General features: G+C 44.3%; 1 protein-coding gene across 1 annotated transcript; it reads left to right on the top strand.

Moving 5' to 3' along the window:
- The first annotated feature begins 601 nt into the window (after window positions 1-601).
- Window positions 602-8,021, top strand: GLRX5 (glutaredoxin 5). Its single transcript, XM_064142269.1, has 2 exons — window positions 602-1,053; window positions 6,643-8,021. Exons 1-2 carry the CDS (start codon window positions 741-743, stop codon window positions 6,819-6,821), a joined length of 492 nt encoding a protein of 163 aa, XP_063998339.1. The 5' UTR covers window positions 602-740; the 3' UTR covers window positions 6,822-8,021.
- Window positions 8,022-18,838: the final 10,817 nt, after the last annotated feature.

Here is an 18,838-nt window from a genome sequence, read left to right as displayed (position 1 = left end):
GGAATAAAACCCGAACCCCGATCTGGGGAAAGGCAGCGTAGGTACAGCCCCTAGCTCCACCGAAGGCTCCTAGCGCACTACCTTCACAGCTCCACGAAGCGTCCGGGCTCTGCCCACAGAGCAGGCCCGAAGGGAGAAGCCGAGCATCGCGACGGCCAGCCGGTAGGTCTCCCTGCCGTACTGCCCTCCCTTTTCCGCCGCGCCACTCGGCCCGCACCCTAACCGCCCGGCGGAGGCAGCAGCAGTAGGGGACAAGGGACACGTGCAGCAGGGCCGCGAACAGCGGATCCATCTCTCCGCTGCCCGTTCGGCTAAGGGCAGCTGAAGCACGCCGAGCTGGGCATCCCCCAGCAGCCCTATAGCCCGGAAGCGGAAGGAACTAGACGCTAACACGCACCCCCGGGGCACCAAGAGAAGAACCCCGCGCCCAGGGAAGCCTGACCAACCGCGGCTGCGGAGGGGGCGGGAATTAACCAAAATCACATTATATTGATAGGTGCCCTCCCCAGTGCGATTGCAGGAGGGTAGTGCTCTCCACAAATAGAAAGGCACGGTGGCCTTTGCGTTATGGGTGGGACCAGGCGACTGGCTGTCGATACTGATTGGCAGAGAACTACGCCTATGTGGAGTAAAAGCTCCGCCGTGACCTTTCTTGCTTTCCGCCAATAGGTGGTGAGCACCGGCTCCGGCTCGTTGCCGGCGGAGCGTGACGAAGGCCAGCAGCGGACAGTCGGTGCAGCATGAGCCGGGTTGTGTGGGCGGCCTGGCGGTTAGGCATCGCTGCCGCACGGGGCCCAGCTGGGCGGCCGCTCAGCCAGGCAGCAACTGGTGGCGCAGAGGGTGCCGGAGCTGAAGGTGGCGGCGGCGGCGGCTCAGGGTCGCGGGAGGCTGTGGAGCGGCTGGTGCGGGCACACCCGGTGGTGGTGTTCATGAAGGGCAGCCCGGCGCAGCCCCTTTGCGGCTTCAGCAACGCCGTAGTGCAGATCTTGCGCCTGCACGGTGTGGAGGACTACAATGCCCACGACGTCCTACAGGACCCCGACCTCCGCCAAGGTCAGCGGCCGGGCCGGTGCTGGGGATGGGGCCGGGGCCGGGCAGGCGGCTGCAGCGGGTCACCTTTGGGCGCCGCCCCTTTCGCGGCTGGAGTTTGCATATAACCCAAACCGCTCCCAGACTTCTCTGAAACGCCGCTGTTACCGGCAGAGCCAAAACCCAGTCGGAAGGTCTTAACGGCCCGCGGGAGGCTCCGGCATGTGTACCCCTGGCGGGAGTCCGTAGTTCCCTTAATGCCTCTCCCTTCCCGGAAAGTCCTTGGCGCCCTCCGCGCCAAGCTCAGTGTGGCAGCCTACACTCACTTGTCACAGATGGAACTCGGTTTTACTTGCTGTCTTGAGGTTTTTGGTAATGTTTTGTAAGCAGGCCTAGTTAGGGGATTTGGGCTCGTTGTGAATTTTTAAGCGTATCAGAGATGGTACTTGTTCTCTATGTCCCTGTTTGGTTCTAGAATCCTTACTGTGTCCTAAGTGTTTTGGTCATCTGCAGAAGGCACTTACCCTTACAGCATACCTCTCGTATAGTGGGCTTTTTGTGCTACGCTGCCTTGCCTAAATCAATATGTACAAAGCCATATTAAAAAGCCCCTAAAAACATTCATTATCTAGTGAAGATGTTCCTTGTTCCTTGTTTCACAGCATGGTGAAGCTTCATGAATGGCACAGACTTGATTCTCTGCTTACGCTGCCTGCTCAGGTTCTTTTGATAAGCTACAAAATTATATTAGTCATAGGCACAAGAAATATTCAGTAATAGTTTCATCATTACTGCTAGAATGGTGAGAGCTATGATATAATTTTCTAGGCTTGCCATTTGTAGAAAACCAGTTGTAAGAGAGAAAGGCTTTTCTCCATTCTTTCACGTATATATATGTCTGACAGTTTAGGTTTTACGTGGTTATTTGAGAAAGTTTTAAAACAAGCAGCATGTACTAACTGGCCTTGCAGGTGCCTGGCATTAATAGTTCTTGTCCAGAGCACTTTAAAGATACACTGGCATGTATCTGGTGACTTTTCTCTTGTTTCTGGTGTCCTCTAATTCAATTTTTCATTGGCTTGTAGCTGCAAGGCTGATTTTTTTTTTTTTCTTCTCCCAATCGTTGCTTGCTTTTCAATTCACAGGTGTCATAATTGGTGTGCTCTAAAAGTTTAAACACTGTAACTTGGGTGTGATGACATTTTTTGTTAATGAATGTTGATTATGTTCAAGTAAATTGACTCTCTTTGGCAGATAAGCAAGTTATGGTAGTTTTCTAAACTCTTATTTACCTAACTGAATTTATTAATTACATGATTTACTAGAACAAACTTCTGAAGTAAAAAGGAGGAAACAAAACCTTGAAGTCAGATCATCAGTCTTTTGTCTAATAGAGCTTTTGTGAGCCCTTGAACAGGCAATGTGCTTGTCAGTTATAATCCCTAGGGACTTTACCGTGGGAATATGCAGTGGCTTTGTCCCATGTAACAGGAACATCTACTTTCAGAACACAGCAAATTCTGGCTTGTGCTAGGTAATCTGAGAGGCTGTTGCCCTTCTGATCTTTAAATTGAAGTTAGGGGTTAGCCTGGAGAAAAGAAGGCTTCGAGGAGACCTTATAGTGGCCTTCCAGTATCTGAAGGGGGCCTACAGGAAGGCTAGGGAAGGACTATTTACAAGGTCTTGTAATGACAGGACAAGGGGTAATGGGTTTAAACTGGGAGAGGGGAGATTCAAACTAGATGTTAGGAAGGTGTTCTTTATAGTGAGGGTGGTGAGAAACTGGCACAGGTTGCTCAGGGAGGTTGTGGATGCTCTCTCCCTGGAGGTGTTCAAGGCCAGGTTGGATGAGGCCTTGAGCAACCTGTTCTAATGAGAATTGTCCCTGCCTACTGCAGGTCCCTTGGAACTAGATGATCTTTGAGGTCCCTTGGAACTAGGTGATCTTTGAGGTCCCTTCCAACTTAAACCATTCTGTGATCCAAACTGCCTAAGTCATGCTGAATGCAGTAACAGAGCATGTGCTTGCACAATATCTTGCTGGATCTCAGGTGCTTAAGGAAGTGGTTCTCTTCCCTTCTATGCATTAACTTTGACACTTGTCTGACTGTACAGAGACCCATCTTGATTTATTGAGTGGACCAGTGGGGGTGTGAATGGAGCTAGCTTGTTGTACTGTGGAGATGAGTGCCAGAACCAGCACCAGAGACCAGAGATAGAGCCCTGAAGAGTTGGGGAATAGCATCATCAATATAGAGGTCAGGGGGCTGTCCTGTTGCTTCAACTGTATTACCTGGTGCACCCTAAAAAGACATTGTGTCTGCTTCTGTGGGTGGCAGTCTGTGACAGAGCAGAGGGCAGGGCTGCTGGAAGTTGTAGTTCTACAGGAAGTGTGATTTTGCCGGGGCTGCTTGAGGGTCCTTTGTCTCCTCCTGGATCTGGCCTCAGGTGGTGAGAAGTTAGTATGCAGCATGTGAGACTTTTCTAAGCCCTCTTGGTGAATGTAACCGGTACTCCTTGCATGTGGGGTTAGTGAGGGGATGCTGAGCCTTTACCTATGAAAATATTCAATACATCTGTTCAACCATGGTGGTTCAGCCATGTTTGAAGTGCTGGCTGGTTTCAGCTGTGAAACCAAGCCAACTCCTTCTCTACTTGCCCCTTCATGTGAAAGCACGCTTAGATCTGTGAAACTAAATAGTTCTTGATACTTCATGTGATTTATCTGAACCTGAGCTCAGGGTATGCTGCCCTGACACACATCTTTTCTTATTAAAGCTGGCTTAAGAGACCTTGACACTCTTGGACTCCATGGCTATTTGAGTTTCTCTGAATTGACAGTGCCATGAGTGATCCCGCTCTTAGCTGATGGACAGCACTGGGCTGGTTCAGGTAACTAAGAGGGTAGAGAAGCCTGAGGTAATGTACTGGAAAAATGGTGGTTTGAACTGTTGTGGTAGTTCACTCTCAGATTGTTTTCTCATCGCTTTATGTTACCTAAGCTAAGGATGCTGCCAGGAGTAATCTTAGTAATTCCTCTCACCCTTAGGCTAGTTTTGCCTCAGTCATGCTTGCACCAGTACTAATGATATCCATGAGAACATGTTGCTTTTCTGGAGAAAGTGTAGTAAGGAATGAAAGTGGTTGCTTGAGTGAGTTGAGTTCTTTGATGTAGCTCATTGTTGCTTAGATCTAAAGCTGATAAGAACCTGGGGAAATGGTGTGGAAGGAAGTCACTAGGTACACCTTCTCGTACTAGTTTAGAGTGATTCTGGATTAACACCCACCTTAAAGTGTGCTAGCTCAGCTGTCAGACTGTAAACTTGATCTATGGAGTGTGATATTACAAAGCAAACAGTGGTTCAGAGCATAAGTTGCAGATTCTCAAATGCATTGAAAAGTGTTAACCTGCAGAGGAAAGACATCCCTTTGGTGTCTGTACTGCCAAGGGCTAGAGCAAGTTAACTTGCTTTAACACTACTGAAACACTATCAGTAACTGCTTTATGAAGCTAGGAGCTGGTTGCCCATTTCAGGAGGTGTTCAGTTCAGGATCTCATTGAACCTCATATATGAAGGCATTTAAAACATCTTGTCCAAAACATGAAATGCAACATGCAGAGCAAACTAGTTTGATGTGTTCATATTTTTATTTGAAGTTGGATAGGTCCTTGAAAGTGTTATCAGCACTTGTGTCCTTGAAAATATTTCTGAGAGAGAGTAATTGATGTAAATATTACCATGGAATGCTTATTGGCAGTAGGTTTATTATCATGGAATCATATCAGTTGGAAAAGACCATTGAGTCCAACCGTTTTGCAGAGGTCTTGGTTCTCAACTGAAGTATAGCAGTATCTTAAAGAAAACCTCTGTTTTTTATCCCAAGTGGCTTCTTTGAGTAGGGTTATCCTTAAATATTCCTTACCATTGGAACTCAATTTTTCATTGCTGCTGTTGCAGGCTAAGAAATTTTTAGACAGATCATTTTTGAGTGCTCAAGGGACAAGGAGTGCTTAAGTACTGTTAAACACAAATTCAGATCAAAACTTAGTGTAAACAATTGACAGATCTTAATGCTGGGGGAGAAGTTACAGATGGTAATGTTGGAGATTAGGTTAGAGTCCCTTATGGACTCTCTTTGGCCTTGATTTGTAGGCTAAAATAGCTGCTTTTTACTTTTGAAGCATTGGTTATCCATGCACAAAGTCATAAGCTAAATTAAAGTGTCTTAGCTGATGTACATCATGATTAGGAACACTTTGTCACAAATTTTTTTTTTCTGACCTGTTATTATTTCAGTGGATTTTTTAAAAACACATTTGTATTTTTCTAAGGGGAATTACTATCTCTTTTTCATCTTTTATTCATTAAAATCATAATCCCATTTTATATTTATGCACTAATGCATATTTATTAAAAAAAGAAAGTGTCTTTAAGTTCCAATAAAGTACACATAATATATGGTGCCTTCTTTTTTTACATTAAATATTTTGGATTTTATCTTTAGAAGTAAAAATATTTCTTAAGGGAAATGCAAATTCCCTGGCATTCTTTGCTATACAGGTCTAATATTTGCTGTTGCTTCCTTGACAGCCTGTGCTAAAGCTCCCATGTGCTTGTTTAGAGGACTGACTTCTATGGTGAATTGGCTCTGATGATCTGAAGAGGCACCACTGTTGTCTGTAGGCTCAAATTTCCCATAAAAGCATTTTTGTACCTTTGGTAGAAGAATTCCAGGCATTGCATACTGGAAATGTATAAAATGTTGAATTTAAAGCTTGATATCTAAGCAATCGCTGGTGAGCTTGGTATAAGAGCACACAGATGGTGAATTTGAAACTTAGTTTCTCTGCTACAGTCTATGTGAAGGGCCATTTAAAAAGTGGCAAATTAGATAATAATAATTTATCTGTGTAATTTTTTTGTGTGATGACTTCAACTGCAAGTTGGAATTCAGTTTATACCAGCCAATCAGTTAATATTTTTGAATGGTCTTACAGATAAATGTACTATGCACTCTTAATCCTGTACTTTATAATTGTGTTTCGATCTCTTTTTGTTTAAAGAGTACTTTAAAAGAGGCTTCAGCCTATGTGCCCCTCCCAAGGGCTGTAAGGTCTGGCAATGAAAGATAAAGCAATTTGAAATACATGAGGCTTCTGGAGGGGTGAATGTATCTTGCAATGGAATTTGTAAGTACATTAATTTGGTAGAAAGATAAACTATTTTGAAGTCCATTTGGGAAATATAAAGGATAACTGAATGAAAAACTTGTCAATATTTTTCAGTAGTTCTCCTTTTATTTTTAATTGATCAAAAAATCATATTGATTCCTGGGAGGGAAAAGGGATGCTGCACTTCTCTGCTCCTGTTTGAAGTCAGTATGGAAGCCAACTCCATATCTTTAAACCCACACCTTTGAGTTGAAGTGAGAACCAAACATAACATAGTTTTTCCTGATAATGCTTCTGCTGTATAGATACATTTTTACCTCAGTGGGAAGGAAATGAAAATGTCTGGTGGAAGCAATGAATTCAGTTTAAAATACTATTCTGTTTGGAGAGTGGAGAAAACCTTTAATGCCTTTGCCTTTATTTTTTTAATTCTTATGCAGGAATTAAGGACTACTCTAACTGGCCTACCATCCCACAAGTATACCTCAATGGTGAATTTGTTGGTGGCTGTGATATACTCCTCCAGATGCATCAGAATGGAGATCTTGTAGAAGAGCTGAAGAAGCTAGGAATTCGTTCAGCACTTCTGGATGCAGAAAAAGACAAAGACAAAAAGTAACACGAGGGGGAAAAACAGAGATGCTGTGACAGGAGTAAAGCAAATCTTCAATAAAAACTTGTTACCAGTAATGCCTTATGTACTTCAGCTCAAAGAAGGCATCTTTTTGAACTGACACTTAAGATTTATCTATGAATGTCTCATGGTAGATGTAGTGATCTTGATATTTTGATCTGTGGATATTGTGAAAATTTGAGTATAACCACTGCACTGTGGAATTGTGGAAATAATCGTGGAAAGTTGTGTTTTAAAAAAGAACAAGCTCACTTCTAAAAGCATTCTGGTTTTGATTGAGGTGGGAGTAAACCAAAAGAACTAATAATATTTTTATGGATTTTGTGTGTGTGTTACTCTGTTTTTTGATACATTAACCCATGCAAACAGTAACTGTATTCCCTTGCTTTTCTCTCCAAAAAACAAAAAGGGTTAGTACATAATAGTTCCTGGTGATAAGACTTCCTGAGAGCCTGTGAAACTTCTGTAATCACATATGATATAGAAGAGTAGTTTTCAAACGATATAGGAAGAAAAAGATTTTGAGGGTGCATGAAATACACTTTTATTCCAAAGGATAACAATAAACAGACTTGTACAAAAACATGCATAATGCTCGTTACTTTAACATTTGGATGGCTTTTAAAAGATTGCTGAGAATTGTGCCTAAAGATTTTATAAAACCTTTTCTACCTCTTGCAGAGCAGCTTTTCCCCCTGCTTATATACTTTTGGTATTGGAGTCCTGTGTTAGTGTTAAAATGTGAGCATTGTTTGAAGCTTCAGTATTCCAGCTTGAAGTAGTACAGGAGAATACTCCTGTGCTACTGTAGTCTTGTATTATTTGCTAGTTACTGTGTTATGTTTTTACGTTTGTTGTATTTTCTCACTACTACGAAGACTATGGTTGTCAAACATTGGGTGTACAGATGAAATGTTTCATGTAGATGAGTGCAGTAGAGAGAGTACTGAGTATGTAAGTACTCTTTCATGGAAATTCTCTGATGTCTTTAATACCTATCTATCCACATTTCCCTAATGAAAACAAATTACATTAATCAGTGTAGCTTCAGCTGTAGAGAAATACTGCTAAGGCTAAAAGCTAACCAAGCTGTTCTGAATGCATTGTACTTCTTATTCGTATAAATCAGTTTGCATGTGAATAAATCTAATGATTGGAAATAAACTGTGTTTTATGTTTGATTGACATTGACTCTTTGATTGTCTACAATAGTTCCTCTTATTTTAAATGATTAATGAAACCATTACTGCTTTTGATTTGAAACATGAGTTGTTTTCCACTGCATAGGATAGAAAGCAGGATTTAGAGAAAAGAAAAATTCTGAATGGCCACTGGAAGAGGAAGTCAGGACTAGAACTTGTAGATGAAGGATTTAATGCAGGTTCTAGTTCTAAATCTCTCCTGTCTGTTTAAGAATATGTCCAGTGGAGGACCTGTACTAGAACATTCTTTACAGAATTTGGAAATGGCTTAGCATAAGCTTACTGTATTGCTTTAATGCTGGGCGTACTGATTGCATTATATACAGTCTGTTCTTGTGTGATTTGGTATAGGTGATCCTACTGTGGCAGGGGGTTGGACAAGATGATCTTCTGAGATCCCTTCCAGCCCCTGACATTCTGTGATTCTGCATGTCCTCAGTGAATCCACTTCTTCATGACATCCGCCCAGTACCAGTAGAGGCAATTGAATGACCACTGAATATGCTGATTCAGTCCCTTTTGGCTGTTAGGTATGGAGATAATTAATGCAGTAATTTTCTGTTCATATACTGAATCCCATTGATGAGTAAGTCGAAGTGAAGGCTGGTTCTGAGCATTTCAGCATTACTCTTTTTTTTAATTAAAGTTGGGGGTTTTATGGCTAACCTTTCATGAGTAGCTCTTGTCAGTCCAAATGCAGAAAAGTGAATCACAGAAGTCTGGTTGTGTCACAAGACCTGTAGAAACAGATTGTCCTGAGTTCGGCCAGCATGGGGTCAATGTTCTTCACAAGAAGTGGAGGCAGATAGCTCAGGATAGCTGGCTGAGCCTGCAATGGAGCGTCCTATACCGTGAAGGTGATTCAGATGTGGTGCTTGTGGACATGGTTTAGGGGTAAAGTTTGCAGAGTAGGGTCAGTGGTTGGACTTGATGATTCCAACCTGAATGATTCTAGGATAAACACCATGCCCACTTTACTGACACAGGCAATGAAGCACAGGCTGAGTTGGGTGAATATAGTGCATTTTATATCACTTATCTTTTTTAACTATTGTTCCTGTTGCTCATTTGTTCTCTGTATTGTTCTATTAAACTTGTCTTATCTCGACCCATGGGGTTTTGCGTTTTACTCCCAATTTCTTCTTGCCATCCTGCCAGGGGGGAGGGGGCAGTTAGGTAAGCAGCTGTGTGGGGCTTGACTGCTGCTGGTTGTGAAGGAGGGGTTTGAATCTGGGTTAGGAGTGAATTGTAATGACGCCGATGTAAAAATTAACTACTAGTTTATTAATTACACAAAGACATTTTCCCCAAGCTTATCTACAGTTGACACACAGCTCCTGTTATGCGGTTGGTAAAACTATTTTTGCAGAATGTGTATATATATATATACAGTCAAATGACTTGGAAGAAGAGTTTAGAAAATGTTTATGACTGCCGCTTGAATGTTAAGCATAAACTTTCACAAACTTGAGTAGAGAGTGTTAGTTTACTCACTGGCTAGGAGTCTCAATATTTGCAATCCAAAAGCATAAGCGGAAAAAATGTAGTCGCAGGCACTTGGTGGACTTGAAGGTGGTGGTGGTTGTGACCAGGCTTGGCTGCTTGTTTGGTTCAGGTTGAGCACCTTGTCTGAGAAGGCCCACGGACACGAGACAAGGCTTCCGTGGCTCTGAGGAAGCCGTGGGGCAGTCGGCCTCTGGCTCTGAGGAAGCCGTGGGGCAGTCGGCCTCTGGCTCTGAGGAAGCTGTGGGGCAGTCGGCCTCTGGCTCTGAGGAAGCTGTGGGGCAGTCGGCCTCTGGCTCTGAGGAAGCTGTGGGGCAGTCGGCCTCTGGCTCTGAGGAAGCTGTGGGGCAGTCGGCCTCTGGCTCTGAGGAAGCCGTGGGGCAGTTGGCCTCTGGGGCAGTCGGCCTCTGGCTCTGAGGAAGCCGTGGGGCAGTCGGCCTCTGGCTCTCAGGAAGCCGTGGGGCAGTCGGCCTCTGGCTCTGAGGAAGCCGTGGGGCAGTCGGCCTCTGGCTCTGAGGAAGCTGTGGGGCAGTTGGTCTCTGGGGCAGTCGGCCTCTGGCTCTGAGGAAGCCGTGGGGCAGTCGGCCACCCGGGCAAAGCAGGATGCATGTTTGCGGGCTGGAGCAGTCCGATGGAGTGCTGTGTACAGCAAGGAGTCGTGCTGGCACGGCGGCCTGGAATGGCGAGCCGGAGCGGTGGGCCGCGGCAAGTCCCGGTAGGTCCTGATGTTGCAACTCGTTGCTAGGCTGTTGCTATGTCGTTACCTATACTCGGGCTCGGCTGAGCTCACGGGGGTAGCCGTATCCCAGCCTAAGGGCAAGCCGTTTTCAGTCCCTCGGCTCGATCAGGCAGGGTCAGGGCTGTCGGTCCTAGGCAAGTCCCCAGTTACCCAAGCTGCAAAGTGTGGTGCACAGAGGCGCGTCAGGCACACAGCGAACAAAGCAAAGCCAGCAGCAGCGAACAAGCAAGTTTGCTGCGTTTTAAAGCATTTTAATGAGTGTCTTTGACCAATAGCAACAGATAAAACCAGCCCTAGAAACCAATCCTGAATTACTTCTCCAAAAAAGAAAGATGTACATGCCTAGGGTCCGTGACCTGTGTTTAACACAAAGCAAGCCGCAAAACAAGGCCAAATACGGTGTCTGTGATAGACTGAGAGGCGCCAAAGCTTTCCTCTGCTTTCCCTGCTTCTTCCACCTGGGAAGAAGAAACGGGAAGTGGGGCCAAGGTGAGTATCCAGGCAGGTGTTCAGGGCATGTGATTCTAGGTATAATTTGGACCTTCCACCACACTTGGCCTAAAACCATGACATGGATGTACACAGTAAACAAGGTAATGGAGAAAGTTAGACTATTTTTTGCTTCAGTGGTAAACTCTTAGTCTATTAAATGCATCTATTAATAACAAAACTCCAAATCTGCTCTTTCATAGAGCTCTACTGTTTATTCTGCAAAAGGTGACTATTTTTCAGTACTATCTGCTAGTAGTTTAGCAGAAAGGTAACTTCACTTGTCAGGTCTTATCTCCAAATCAACATTTTCTTCCAGCAAGAATCATAGAATCAAGCAGGTTGGAAGAGACCTCCAAGATCATCCAGTCCAACCTAGCACCCAGCCCTAGCCAGTCAACTAGACCATGGCACTAAGTGCCTCATCCAGGCTTTTCTTGAAAACCTCCAGGGACAGTGCCTCCACCACCTCCCTGGGCAGCCCATTCCAATGCCAATCACTCTCTCTGTGAAGAACTTCCTCCTAACATCCAACCTATACTTTCCTCCGCACAATTTAAGACTGTGTCCCCTTGTTCTATTGCTGGTTGCCTGGGAGAAGAGGCCACCCCCCACCTGGCTACAATGTCCCTTCAGGTAGTTGTAGACAGCAATGAGCCTCCTCCAGGCTAAACAAGAATTCCTGCTTTTACCAAAACTATGAAAAATGTTCTACCTTCTCTGCATTCTTCTCCTTAGACTTTTAAAATTACTTGGTTAATATCTTGCATCACACACATAGTGTTGTTTATATCAATTGTTTGCCTTATTGGAATGTGTTGTGACTGAGCAATTAGAAGCAACAGTGACACCATGAAGGCTGTGTGACAAGGCCACGGGAGTGGGAATACGAAATGTGACTCGTGGCTGAATTCCTGTACGACCTTTATCTTTCTAGTCTCAGTGAGAACAGTGCTGCATCTTGAAGGTCTCTTACAACCAAACACGTTCTGTGATTCTGTTGGTTTACATATTGCACTTCTATAAATGCTGATGTTAATCCAACTGCAGAAAGAAGTCACCATCTTAAATTGTTTTATTGTGCTCCTGTACTCGGCCCTGATGAGGCCACAGCTTGAGTATTGTGTTCAGTTCTGAGCACCACAGAGTAGGAAAGACATTGAGGTCCTGGAGTGTGTTCAGAGAAGATCAGTGAGGTTGGTGAGGGATTTGGAGGGCATGAAGGAACAGCTGAGGGAGCTGGAGTTGATTAATTTGGAGAAGGCTAAGGAGGGATCTTGCCTCTCTCTACAGATACCAGAAAGGAGGTTGTAGTGAGGCTGACACTGGGCTCTTCTCCCAAGTAACTAGCAATAAGACAACAGAAAATGGGTTTAAGTTGTGTTGGGGGAGGTTTATAATAGACATTAGGAAAAACTTCTTTACTGAGTAGAGAATGGTGAGGTATTGGAAAACAACGCCCAGGGAGCTGGTGGAGTTGCTATCCCTGGAGGTGTTCAATAAATGTGTAGATGTGGTGCTTCAGGATATAGTTTATTGGTCATGGTAGTTGGGTTATGGTTGAACTTGATGATCTTAAAGGTCTTTCCCAACCTTAATGATTCTATAATTGTAAAACTTGAGATGTTGACTTGAGAGTATTTTCCACAAGAAATTAGTTCTGAGGTTAATGCTTTTAGATTATATTCTGCCCTTTGCCAGCATTTGTTGTCCCTTGGACTAGAAGCAAAAGGCAGCAGGTGCTTCCAGCCCCAAATGAGTCTGCAGTTTTTTAAAAAGAAAAAATTATGCTTCACCTTGGTGAGAGATTTGCATCTGCTTTTTGTGGGCTCTTTGGCAATGACAGAATGCAGCTGGTAATAGTGGAATGCTCAGGAGCATAGTTTGGGAGGCCTGGCTGAAGCTGATGGCTGATGACAGCCATGAACAAAGATGGGGAGCTGCCCTTCCCACTTTTGGTGAAGAAAAAAATTGTGTGGTCTTGAGTTTGGTTTCCTGGGATAAGAATAATGGGCTTTGCAAGATCATTGCGACTTGCTGGGCTTCTGTGGATCAAGGTTGGTTGTATGGAGCTGCCAGCTCCAAACCAGCATGTACTCTCATTCCTGTTCTGTTTTAGTGTGTTGTGCCAGGCAGGCATTCTGTCTCACTTTTCCTCCACTGAAAACCTCCTGGGCTTGTTTTGGCTGTAGTGTGCTGCTGAGAGCTTACTATGAGATGAATGCATGGAAACGTGCTGCCCAGAGAGTTTCTGTGTGGCCTGCCCTAGGTGAACCCACTTTGCAGGGCTTTGAACTAGCCAATCTCCAGGGGTCCTTCCCAACCTCTATCATTCTGTGTTTATTTGAAACTGTTACCTATGACTGTTGCTGTATGATAGGATTGTAGTATGTTTCCCAAACCAGAAACCATTAACATAATTATTTGTGTTTTATTGTGGAGATGCCCTTGACACTGCTGCTGTGGTACAAGGCTGAACTGAGTGGACTAACCTATTGACTAAGTCTTAAATTGAGTTAATCCTTTGCATTGTCTAACACTTTTCACTTTTTATATATAAAGCAAGGTGAGATGCTGTGGTAGCAGGGCCAAATGGGCACAACACGAACCCAGTGCAGGTCCTGGCTAGTCCAGACATAATCCCCCCCTCCCCACCTCCTTCTTGTTGGGGTCCAGGGAGTGTGGGAGGAGGAGAAAGGACCCAGACACCAGGAAGTCTGGGTTCAAGGCGTATGTCCTCCCTTTATGGTAAGCAATAGGCACATGTACTGGCCGTGCTTCACCTCCGCTGGGCTCACATCTTCACCTTATATGGTTTAGGTCCAGCTCACTTCCATTCTGTTGGGTGATTGTACTGGTTGCTGGGATTGCCTATTGGCCAGACTGATTCTCGGGCAAATGACAAATACGAAGCCAGTTTGAAAACAATTTGCCCTGCCTTACTTTGCCTGCAATCTGGGACAAAGCCTAACAAACCTCAGTTTACCTAGAACCAGCCTTGTAGCACAGGAGAGCCAAGGCTGTCCTGTGAGCTGCACCACTGCAGCACGAAGCTGCAGCCTTGTAAGCGAATAAGCCACTTGCAGTCCAAATGCCTGCTCTGCATCCAGACCTCATTGCAGCCAAGTGCTGAGGTTGGATGAGGCCTTGAGTGACCTACGGGAGGGGATTGGAACTACATGATCTTTGAGATCCCTTCCAACCTAAACCATTCCATGATTCTATTCTATGATTCAATGAAAACAGGTTACTGTGAAGCCTGAGACCCTGGAACCCTTTGTGCAGGGTGCTGTAGACCTCTGAGGAGGAAAAGCTGATTGCTGTTGTGCCATGGCCAGCCTGACCATTGCAGCAGCCTTGCTGGCAAATGGTGCCATTGAGTGCCCGAAAGTTGCCACTGGTTAAGGTACAGCAGCAGCGCCCCTCTATGCAGGTGAAACTCCTGTTGGCTTGTGTAATCTGGACTCTATTGCAACGTAGAAAGATTCTGGAAAACTTGATTGTGATTAAATAATTCTACAAAGTCTCTGAAAAAGGTTCTAATGACAGCTGCCTTGCTTAGCAGACAAAATCCCCTAGTGGGCAAGTGGCATTACTGCCACAAATCTCTTTCCAGTTTAAATTAATGTTTTCATGTTTTTATTAGTGTTTTCATCTGGATATTAATATTAATAATTCATGTCTTACCAGGTGGCTTGATTTAAGTAAATGGGATTGTTCATATTCCCAAACCAATTAGCTGTCCTAAACATTCACCTAGGAGGAAGAAAGAATTTCTTTGGTTTGCCTGATCAGGTCCTGGTGGGGAGAAGAAGGAAGCAGGTTACAAACACTTGTTATTGTGCTGCTCGTTTTGATTTGGGAGAACTCCAGTCCATTAAAGCAAAAATTATATCCCTGAGTAAACAAACTGTTAACCACAGCTCGGGACATCTGAATGGGTTATGTGATAAGCTTATTTCTCAGCACTTTTCCTTACCTTTATTTTGTTGGCAAATGTTTGAATGTGCTCAATACTGCCCGCTGCTTGTCTGTTCTGCAAAAGAAGACCTTTTTATGCTCTGAAATATTTTAAGAGATTTTTTTTTTGTTTGATGACATTGAGGCTTATTTTTTTGTTTTGACTGAGTTCCATGATTCTTTTTTAAAAGTGTGCCTGTCCTGACATATGTCTTAGAAAAAAACAAGTTTTGGTTACACAGAAAATAGGAGTGAAGTAGGTAAATGGATCAAGGCTTTGTTTTCAACATTTTTTTTTAAAGGTATATACCAAACCTCATGTTTTATGTTCAGACTTTAACTGATTTAAGGTAAAGTAAAACAAGAATGCAGTAAAACAAGAACCTCAGTATTGTTTGGACAGAATTTGTGCTGCTTGACAGACAGGGGAAAAACAGAATAGTTTCTAGGTCACCCATAGCTGTTCTTGTGTGATTTGTTGGTTTTGTTTTGGTGAGGTTTTGTTAGTGGTTTTGTTTTTGTTGTTTTAATGATTGTTGTTTCAGAAACTTCTCTGTGTTCTTGTACTATAAGTGTCATGGAATTATAGAATGGCTTAGTTTGGAAGGGACCTTAGGCATCATCTACTTCAGCCTCCTTGCCATGGGTAGGGATGCCTGTCACCTAGACTTTGCTACTCAAGGCCTCATCCAGCCTGGCCTTGAACACCCTCAAGGGAGGAGGCAGCCACAACCTCCCTGAGCAGCCTATTCCAAAGTCCCATCAGCCTTGTACTGAAGTACTTCTTCCTAAGGTCTAGTCTGTCTAAACCTACTCTCCTTAGGTTTTAAACCATTGCTTCTTGTCTTATCACTAGACATCCTTATGAAAAGTCCCTCTCCAGCCTTCCTGTAGGGTCCCTTTAGGTATTACAAAGCAACTATAAGGTGTCTCCAGAGTCTTCTCTAGGCTGAATGACCCCAGCTCCCTCAGCCTATCCTCATAACAGAGGTGTTGCAGCACTTGAATCCTCTTTTTGGCTCTCTTCTGGACTCACTACAACAGTTGTGTCCTTCTTATGATGTGGGACACCATAACTGGATGCAGTATTTGAGGTGAAGTCTCTCAAAAGAGGAGTAAAGGGGAAGAATCACTGCTCTTGATCTGCTGGCCAAATTCCTCCTGATGCAGCCTGGATATGATTTGCCTTCTGGGCTCCATGAGCATACTGTAGGCTCATGTTAAGCTCACTGGTCTTTATGACTGAGTCATTTTCAGAGAGCTACCCACTACTTGCTCTACACTGAGCCTCTATTTATGCCTGAGATTGGCCTTACCCAGATGCAGGACCTTGCAGCAGTAGAATGATAATCTTATATAGTCCAATTGAGTTACGAGTTAGGGAAGAGATTCTGATTTATAAAGTTATTATCCAGCTTTTTGCAGATGCACACTTCCTTGGAAGTAATAAGTATGCCAGGAGCAAAGGTATTTTATTTAGTATGGAAAGACCATTGTACTGTATAAAATATGTGGTAGTCCTAGGGAATGGCTGAGAAGAATGTACAGTGCTGTACATTACCAACAAGCATTCATATCTTTACAGTTTCAAGGATCACTTCTCATTCAGAGAAGCGCAGGACATCAGACTGCTGGCTTGTGCTCTCTTCTCAAGAAGAAAGAAAATCTTTTGAGGTTAACTTTTGTTCTCAGATGATTTTAATATTTTAAGACCTTTTGAATCAGACGACATAAACTTACTTGAAGATGGAGGAAATCACTAGAAACTTCTCTCTAGCTGTAGAAATTCACACTATAATTTTCAAAGTACCTTGTTTGCCTGAAATATGTGCGGGCAGTTAGAGTTCGTAGGGAGGTAAGAAGATCCGAGGGTCAACTTCAGCGTTAATTTTCAAACAGCTTTGCCAGTGTGAAGGATTATGCAAATTTAATAATCTGTATTAAATTTGATATCCAGGTGATGATTGTTAATAACTATGAAAACTGTTTATGAACATTAACACTCGCCAGAAACTTATTCACAGTGAAAGGAAACAGATACAAGAAGACTTATGCTGCCTGTAAGTAAAGCAAATAAAAGCGAATAAGCTAAGAGTTTTAGGTAGCTCTAGAGGAAGATTGCAGAGGGTCTGCTTGGATAGAAACTCTCAGGCTGAGCTGCTGGCAGCCGGGCGGCGTGAGCGAGGCCACCCAGGAGATGGTGCTGTTGAACCGGGGAAGCGACACAGCTCTGACCCAGAAGCATCTTTCAATGCGGTCCTCCCTGTTTTCCATCTGTGTTGCATGTTATTCTTTGGGAATCTCGTTTTCTTTTGGGAGAAGAAGGTGCTAGTGTTGAACCTGGAGCATATCCCGATCTGGTATATAATGGCATTCCCAGACATACAACCCTATGCCTTCGATGGAGATGACGCTAGTGCTTGAAGGCGATGTTTTCTCCTTGGACTGCGTGGCTGGCGAGATGGTAATGCTGAAGCAAGGAGCAGCTTCACAGCTCATTGACCTCACCGGAGCAACTGCCTGAGAAACACCGTGCCAAAGTCAGGCATTCGCTGGGTGCCCGCTGTGTCACAGTGAGGAAGCAGAGCACCCACTCACAGGGGCTCCCTGGGAACCTACTGACTGCCAACTTCCCTCTGCCATCCTCCGAGGCGGCCTATCCCCAGCACACGTGTCTGGGAAAGGTAAGGGCAAGGGTGGCTCTCTTGTTGCATGGTGAGGACTTGAGCGGGGCTGAGTGTGGAGTGCAAAGCCATTTTGGTTCAGGTGTGCAGTAGGTGTGGGATGCGTGGAGCAGAGTTACTGCAAGCACCCAATAGGGTGTGCAGCTCTGGGGCATCCTCAGCCCCATGATTCAGGGCTCCAGGCACCTGCTGCCCTCCTGCACTGGTGGGCCAGAGCAAGCATGTGAGTATGCAGTCAGTTCTGGATGGGAAACTTTGAGGTAGCAAAGGGAGATTTGAGTTTCTTTCAGTTTGAGGTGCCTCAACAGAGCAAGAGGTCAAATGGTTGTGGTGATGTTTCCTGTTGAATTGCTATTTTATTATCATACTCTGTCTGGGCTCAGAGGCTTCAAATGTGGCCAGGAAAGAACATCATGAGCTGGAATATGTCAGTGGATGTCCTGGCAGTGGCTGTAGGAGCACAAAGTCACCAGACTGGGTATCTGGTAGAGTTCAATATGGCAGAGTTCAGTAAAGGCCTTTTCCCTAGTTGCATGAAGGTTTATGTCTCTGAACGTTTCTTTATGTGTAACCAGACAGTGACCAGGGTTTCATATGTGATACAAATCAGCAGTTCTAATTCTCCAAGTCTTCTACTTGAGCTGTTTTCTTTCTGAATGGTTCTTACCAAAATCAAGTCTTTCTAGATCCAGGCATGGATGCAGAAAGCAAGCTTACTGCAAGTATTTGGATGATTTAAAAGGCCTCACTAACTGCAGCCATCATTCTGCTGTGAAGCCATTTTGAGTTTGTGACACCCAGCTCTCTGTGGTTGAAATGAGCATGGCCACTACTGGAGAAGTGGTTGGTGAGGAGAGAGCCATCCACGGGGAGTGTGGCCAAACCACATGTGGTGTGGACCCACTTATAGGAAGTCCGGTGGTATAAGGATTTCAGGATTATGTCTCCTGTGCTACATTTAATATCCTCTCTTCCTAAATCATTAACACTAATTCAGTGCCTAGAGGCAGGGAGATTTTAATATTATTTTCTTTTTCACCTACTTGCAACTAATAAATTAGGTAAAACTCAGCTCACACATTGTGGGGGCTTTTACTGCATGAGTAATCATTTGGCAGTGCATGAGGAGGGAGCTGGGTAAGGAAGGGGTTGAGGACCTCTGTTGTCCAGCAGTAGTTAGGTGTGTCAGCAGCAAGGAATCTGAGTAAAATATTGAAGAAGCTTCTAACAGTTCAGGAGGGAGCAGAAATAAAGGAGCACAAAGCAAGTCAGTTCAAATACTTTTTTTTTTTTTTTCCTGTGGACTTGGTGTCCAGTTCAGCTCACAGCTGAAGAGCTGTCAGGTTTTAGGGCTAGGTCTAGCGCTGGGGCTGGATGTTGGTCAATTCCATGCCTCAGAAGTGAGTGCAGAAGGTGGTTTAGGGC

This window comes from Pogoniulus pusillus, chromosome 1 (assembly GCF_015220805.1).
Source record: "Pogoniulus pusillus isolate bPogPus1 chromosome 1, bPogPus1.pri, whole genome shotgun sequence".
NCBI lineage: Eukaryota > Metazoa > Chordata > Aves > Piciformes > Lybiidae > Pogoniulus > Pogoniulus pusillus.
Note: the sequence above shows the minus strand (reverse complement) of the source record. Positions and strands in the feature narration are given on the sequence as shown.